The 7810-nt window shown below is 36.2% G+C and overlaps 1 protein-coding gene across 1 annotated transcript; it reads right to left on the reverse strand.

Annotated features, from left to right (window-relative positions):
* Positions 1–6098: 6098 nt before the first annotated feature.
* Positions 6099–7010, reverse strand: LOC147627250 (pathogenesis-related thaumatin-like protein 3.7). Its single transcript, XM_086816177.1, has 2 exons — positions 6871–7010; positions 6099–6748 (listed from the first exon to the last, which is right to left on the reverse strand). The coding sequence occupies exons 1-2, from the start codon at positions 6917–6919 to the stop codon at positions 6291–6293; spliced, it is 507 nt and encodes a 168-aa protein (XP_086672303.1). The 5' UTR covers positions 6920–7010; the 3' UTR covers positions 6099–6290.
* Between the last annotated feature and the right edge of the window lie 800 nt (positions 7011–7810).

The following is a 7810-nucleotide window of genomic DNA, read 5'->3' on the forward strand; positions in this document are numbered from 1 at the left end:
GCCCCATTGATTGGGCTTCAGACCAAAAAGAGCATTATCTTATGTTGAGTATGGAATTGGAAAAGGCACCTCCAAAATTTTAAACGTATCATGTGAGTTCACTGGGAAGGGTATTTTATTTGATAAAGTTTGAAAAAAGTTTGAAAAAAGTTCACTGGGAAGGGTATTTTATTTGATAAAGTTTGAAAAAAGTTATAAGATTACATTTACAAGAGGGGGTTTTATACGGCACTTTGAAAAATGAAACTTGTAAGTTTCTTAAGGAAGAGGGATCATTCATTACCTCATAACATTTAAGTAAAGGGGTTTTATTAATACCCTTTGAATGCAGGTGATATGGATATTTTCTTATAGGTGCACCCCCTGAGCTTGGGAGTCCATTTTTCCTGTGATAGCTAAGATGGACTTTGGGTTGCAATTTTCAAAATGGTGAAAACTTTATTCAGAATGCTCATGTAGCAATACAAGTGAATGGTTATATTACCTCTCCTTTTCTCATTAAGAGATCAATGAGATAGGGTTGCCTCTTAGCACCACTATTGTTTGCTCTTGACATAGATGCCCTTCTCAGGAACTTGGACTTGCTCTTACAAAAAGGTACCAGGACTTTACCTTTACCAAATGGTGAAATTTTTGTCTCCCATAGATGATAGCCCGTAACATTGTGAACTGTGAAAAAGAAAGCATACATGCCTTGATGAGTGTGTACATGAGGACTTCTCTAATGTATCAAGCTCTAGAATTTCACACCACAAAATTGAGGTGCTTAGACTTAGTTTTGATCAGAGGGTGCTTGAGGAATGTGGGCTAAAAGAAATTGGAGCATGAATATTTTTTATCATAGTGATGGAGTGCTTGAGGAATGTGAGCTATAAGAAATCAGAGTAGTTAATGTAATAAGATATTTGGGGTGCCTTGTGGGGCTAGGGAGGATCATTAAAATTATTGTTCTATGTGGTTTTTGGAAAAACTAAAGGCCAAGGTGGATCTTAGATCTCAAATTAAATTAAGCATGGTAGGTAAGTTAGTTGTTCTCAACAAGCATGTGCTTTATGTCATGTCTGTTTATATTGCCTCATTGATCAAGCTTTCTTCTAATGAGTGGAGCAAGGTTGTAAAGGTTTTCAAGAACTACATGTGGACATGGGAAGACAAATAGGTTTGGGCATTTTCTCATGGGGATAGATATGTACAAGAAAGGTAGATGGTGGTTGGGATCTGCCTACCATTATGGACAAGGTCAAGCAATTACTGTGCAAATGGCTAAGCAAGCTAAAAGGGATTATCAACCATAGGCCTATATCATTAAATGTATGATTGAGAGAGCTCAAGTGGCTAGAAATTAGTGGCATGGTACATGCTAGTTGGAAAAGTTGATTGCGCCAGGAGGCGGTTGTTGCAAGATCAGGGTGCCCAGTTTTGTCCACTCAGGTACCCTGTAAATAGTAAAAAAACAGGCATTTATTTACCTTTAGTGGCCAATCTCTCCTAGCTAACAAAGGAATTTCCTTTCAAGTTCTTTTGTTGGAACGCCACATGCAAAGTTGGGAATATAGTTGCATAATCTAATTAAGCATTGTATAGTTAAAAGTCCTCATTTCCTTAGGTACAAGCTCAATGTATACACCATGTCCCAAATTTGGGCTTGTTCCATAAAATGCTAATATCTTTCACATATAAACTCATATGAGATTTCCACTTTGCATCTTAGATCTTCACATAATATAGAGCTTAACTCAGTGATTTTTTGAGAAATTTTTAAGCTATTTGTCTATTTTCTTTAAATATTTCAAGTTCTTTAAAGTGTTATAATATATGCCACTTTTTGCACCCACAATAACTACCACTTAAAAATGCATAATCTTGTAGATCAAAAGAGTGGTAGATAGTGATACATTGGTAGAATGTGATGGTTAGTCAAAATTGCAAATCCAATGGTTTGATTTTTAATGATCTCTTTTCTAAAATTCTTACAGGCTATCAGAAGACCTGCAAATACTAATAATCTAATTATTAAAATTACATTTTTGATGTAAATCATCTAAAACCTATAGGGCCTAGTGTACTTGTATTGGTGCATCTATGGAAAAAAAATTACATCACTCTAAGTATGGAAAGATTATTTTTTATTGTTTTATCATATTTTTGGTTAATTTTGATAAATTGGACTAATTTATATTAATTTAAGTTATATTGGGGTTAAATTTGAGTGTATGTGTATTTTCTATTAGTTTCTTGATCTCGTTTGAAGTACCTTCCCCCCCCCCCAAATTTGTTGTCCAAGAATTGTCCCAGTCCAGCATAGACAAAACTAGACATCCTGATCTTGCAACAACCCCACTGGGGGGAGGATCAAGATCAAAGGGTTAGTCTTTTTGAGATTCAATATGGTAGAAATCTGGAAGAAATTTTTGTCAAATGTACAATGGTGGGTTAATTTCAGAGGGGATTCTTCCTTGAGTCCAATTCTATGGTTATCTAAGGCATTCATGAAGGAAGAAAGTCCTATTGTTGAGTGGAACAAGACACTGGCTAAAAGACTTCATAATAAAGGAATCAGGAAATTTGGACACATATGGGACAATAACATAATGAACCAAAGAATTCCAGATAGTCCACAAAGTGTATTGAGTAGCAAAAAGATAGTTTTTATGCAAGAAGTGATTAACCATATAAGAGATGATTGGCCAAGATCTCCTTTAGCTCTCACTAATCCAAAGGTCAAAAAGTGGGGTATTGAACAACTGAGACTAGATAAGAGGATCAAATTAAGGAGAGCTTCTAATGTGTGGGCATGCTCTAATAGTCATGATATCCAAACTATCTAGAATGTTAGGAATCATAAGATTCATGGGGTGGAGGACCTTGTTATATCGAGTCTTCTAGAGCTTTTGCTAAGACTTTATTGAGGCAAGCCTGAAGTCTTTTGTTCGACGATGGGTAAACTCACTAGACAAAACATAGCTAAGTTGATATCTCCTCATGAAGCGTCATACTTTTCTTTTGAAGTATAAATAAATCATAGTTTGCATTTTAAAAAAAGAATGAGACCACAAGTTGCCACAACAACACTACATTAGAGAAAAACCCCAACATATATCTTCAACACTAGTATCAAAAGAGCTATTAGGGAAATGAAGGATGTTCACATTCTCATTTGTTTAATACATGCAAGGGAGGATTGTTTTGTTGAGTCCCCATTGCCATACTTTATGTTTGGATTTATTTTTTTCCACTCAGTTAAATAGGCAAAAATGCCTATGACTTGATGGATGATATTCAAATGGTAATAAATGTGTAACTTTCTACTTTAAAAAACATTTTCTAATTCATCTATTTATTTTCTTAAAAATGCTTATATTACTCACACACGTGAGGAGAGGCCATATTACCCATGGGATCCCCCCTATCCCAAAAAGCTAGGGAAAGAGCATCATGTAGGGTACCCATAACAAGGGATATGACAACTGAACACCTTCCCAACTGGAATACAAGTGGATGATAATTCATCTATTTCAAATTGTCTATTGCAATGGTGTTTTTTATTACAAGGGTGTTTTTTATTGTGAAAAAAAGTTGGCAAAACTATCTCCCTGAGGTCTAGACCAGAGCATACGATATGCTTGTATAGAAAAACGACCATGACCTAATTTTGATGGCAATTTAGAACTTTAGGCATCCGTTTCAGATATTTTGGTAGGGTTTCTCAATCACATCTACAGGTATGGTTTGCATACATGGTCTCTTTTGGATCAGTGGGGTAGACTGGCGATGTTCTTTATGACCCAGAGGTGTACAACACAAAAGCAGATATGTTGTACTACGATAAGATATTTTTGAATCAAGTAAAGGTCAAAAGAAAAACTCGCTTTTCAAAAAAAAGTTATCTATGAGAGAGTGAGAGAGCATGTGTGTGTGGCACCAGGGATTTTTATGAGCGGGATTTAAATCCTTCTCACCCAAGTGTGAACAAGCCACTCAAAATTTGAGTCGGATTAAGCCTTTTCATTATAATTTGAGATAGCCTATTTCCTTTTATCACACTAAGCTAGCGGAAGTAATCCATATATACATATGTATATATATAGATATATATATATATATACATATATATACTATATAGATATTATATATATATATACATATATATACTATATATATATGTAGATATATGTATATATATACATATATATACTATAATATATATATATATGTAGATATATGTATATATATATATATATATATGTATATATGTATATATATATATATATATGCATGTGAAGCCAAGCACCTTTACATAAGGCTTCCTTTGAAGCTTTCAAAAATATCAAAGGCTTCACTGTGAAGCTTTACACCCAATTAATAGGATTCACTTGAAGCCTGGAAAGGCCTTGAAGCACAATTTTGCTTCAAAGTTAAGGCCTGACTGAGGGTATGTTTAAGAGTAGGCTCTGGTAATGTTGAAGTAAATAAATGATAACCAGTGCTGCAATATGTAGTACTCTCCTCTTGAGCAGTAATGGAGAGTTATTTATGTGATAGCATTTGACAATCATTTATCAGGGACTTCTTAATCAAAGAACATATATGGAGCAGGCTAATAAAAGTATTTAGATCAATTTTATGGCCGCAAAGAAGAGTTAACACTCCTAAGAAAAAAGGAAAGCAAGATAAGAAAGCAAGACAAAACATTAGACAAGAAAGCAAGGCAAACTAGTAAAGAGTAGAAAAAAATAAAAGTCATGTACTACAAAGTATGGTACCACTAAAACTTTGAAAGAGGGAAGAAAATAACTTTTTTTTGTTTTTTTAAGTTAAAAAAAGACAAAAGAAAGGCAAACTAGTAAAGAGTAGAAAAAAAGAAAAAAGATTAAAGCATCACCAAAACTTTGGAAGAAGGAAGAAAATTACTTTTTTTTTTTGTTTTTATAAGTTAAAAGGAGACCATAAATGATAAGGGACTTCAATCTTATCATCGGCCATATTTTTTTGAACTAAAGACATAAAATCCTCATCCCAGTCATATCCTTCATAAGAAAAAAGGCAACATTATTGCAAAACTAAGGAGAAAATTCCATGAGCAGTGAATAAATGAGGATGAGCTTTGGAAGACCATAACTCCACACTATTAACAAACTTTGAAGAATCGCTTAGATCATCACGACCTTCAATAGACAACTTCATCAAAGCATCCAAACTTTTAATCTATAATCGATTTCTTAACTTGGTTTTTATCATAGTGCATGCACTAAAACCTCTTTCACATATTGCTATGCTACAACATTGGACAAGAGCAACTTGGCATATAGACAACACATTAGGAAGTGCATCTCTCCATAGGCTATTACATGCAATGGAAGAAGTTACATCTGGAAGAGTGTATCTTACCCATTCCCATAAAGCTTGATGCTTGTACTTTACAAACTCTCTCGTGAATTCATCAGGATCAATCACTGCATTGAAGTCTTGAATATTAAGCTTTTTAGGTGAACCATAAAATGAAACTATTTGTTCAACCTCACATGAACCATAGACCTTTAAAGCCCTCTCTAGCATTGGATGTTGAGCAGGCACAAGCACCTTAATGCACCTTAGTACAAAAATATCTTCAAACCTTGGATATATATGTATATATATATATATATACATATATCTATATATATATATATATACACGTACGTATATATATATATCTAGATATATCTTTATATATATAAGTATATATAGATATATCTAGATATATATAGATATATGTACGTATATATATACATATATATATATATATATATATATGTATATATATACGTACATATATCTATATATATCTAGATATATATAGATATATGTATATATATATATATATATATATATATATATGCATGTGAAGCCAAGCACCTTTACATAAGGCTTCCTTTGAAGCTAGGATTCATTTGAAGCCTGGAAAGGTCTTGAAGCACAATTTTGCTTCAAAGTTAAGGCCTGACTGAGGGTATGTTTAAGAGTAGGCTCTGGTAATGTTGAAGTAAATAAATGATAACCAGTGCTGCAATATGTAGTACTCTCCTCTTGAGCATCTCCTCTTGAGCAGTAATGGAGAGTTATTTATGTGATAGCATTTGAGAATCATTTATCAGGGACTTCTTAATCACATTATTACACAGGTTCATTATCATATAAATGAACGCGAGACATCGCATTATTCAAGTTCGGTCATGCACAGGTGTGCGAAATACAGAGGAGGTCATTGGCAGAACTTATTGACATAGAGCCTAAACCCCAAAAGGAGGTCATCAGCACATGTAGACGTTGTAGTCGGTGCTTCCCGTGGGGCAGGCCTTGGTCTCATCGGGGCCTCCGGGGTAGTAGCAGGAGCCGGAGTTGGCACTAGTGCACTGGACTGTGGGACAGTTGCCGTTGGTGGGAACCCCCGTCATGTCCCCATTGTAGCCCCCAATTTTGGAGACGTCGTAGTAGTCGTTGCCGCCACTGCCGGCTACTGTAATCTCGAATTGGGTGACCCCTGAGGGAGGCCCTGTGTTGCAAGCCTGGCCACTGCACCCTGTGCCTGTGATAGTCCAAAAGGTAGCACCCTGCCACCTAGAGTCGACGGGCACCGGCCATGAGCCGCCGGCACCTTGCTGCGAGCACCCTCCGCCCACGCCGTTGTTGGGCCCCCAGTACTTGAAGCACACGGTAGAGCCGCAGTTGTTGTGCATGGTTATTGTCGTGGCCTCAGCTCTCATCATAGCTGCATAGTATACACGCAAATTACCATCCATGTACTATACGGCATTGTATACTCACAAACAAATTACCTGCAGTATACACAGACGCACTACTATAACACAAATTACTAAGCCGGCCACTTACCGAAGCTGATGAAGTAGCACGCGGCCACAATTATCGCCACTCTAGCCATAGCTGCTGCTTCTAAATCGAACGTTCTTTGGATATATGTAAGCAAGCTCACAGGTACTCTAGTTTATATAAGCTGAGATGCATGCAGGCTTGAGTCAACAGTGAGGCCTCCTTTTTCAAAGTACTGAGTTTTGCTGATCCTACCCCACCCATGCAGCCATTTAACGCAAACTACCAACCACCACCTTGGAGCTTCTAACTTTTTTGAAACTTCGCGACACAAGAGTTCAACATCGTTTGGAAAACGTTATTCAAAATATGAAGAATCATTCAACGATATTAATTTGGAACGCAAGACTTTCCATGTACACGAAACAATGATTTAAGAAACAAGAGACCCGTGTTGAATTTTCCGCATCCATTCCCACAATATGCTAGTAAAGAAGAAAATTGATTGATGTGCCTTTTGGGTGAGGCCTTGTTTCCTCCTTTACTTTTGACAGTGTTGGGCTGTTCTTTTAAATTTTCCGCATCCATTCCCACAATATGCAAGTAAAGAAGAAAATTGATTGATGTGCCTTTTAGGTGAGGCCTTGTTTCCTCCTTTACTTTTGACAGTGTTCTAAGCAGCATGATTTTGGAGTGTGAATGCATCCCTGTAGCCCAAGTTTTAGCAACTGGTGTGTAATGGCCTCGTCTTTTTGATGGTCAAATTTGGACAACATTTTGAGCAAAGTTTGACATTTTCTTCATCCACTTGAGAGCTCTTTTTGCTTTGGTATGAGAGCCATTGATTGTGAGAAGGTATGTAATAGCTGTTGAAAGATTTTCTCTTTTGATTTTCAATAAAACCATGGATGAATGGTTCTCTCTACAAGCAAAACAATGTGCCAACACTTTCGCGAGGTCGGATTTGCATTTCGAGGCCTCCCTCGACGGCCGGCTGCTATAT

Source organism: Cibotium barometz, chromosome 21 (assembly GCF_041138505.1).
Source record: "Cibotium barometz isolate CiBa-2024 chromosome 21, ASM4113850v1, whole genome shotgun sequence".
Classification (NCBI taxonomy): domain Eukaryota; kingdom Viridiplantae; phylum Streptophyta; class Polypodiopsida; order Cyatheales; family Cibotiaceae; genus Cibotium; species Cibotium barometz.

Excerpts from the sequence above, each read along its gene's own strand:
- LOC147627250 (XM_086816177.1), bottom strand. The coding sequence starts at position 6,919 with ATGGCTAGAGTGGCGATAATTGTGGCCGCGTGCTACTTCATCAGCTTC. Across the intron at positions 6,749-6,870 it reads GTGCTACTTCATCAGCTTCG|CTATGATGAGAGCTGAGGCC; the intron begins GTAAGTGGCCGG and ends TATACTATGCAG.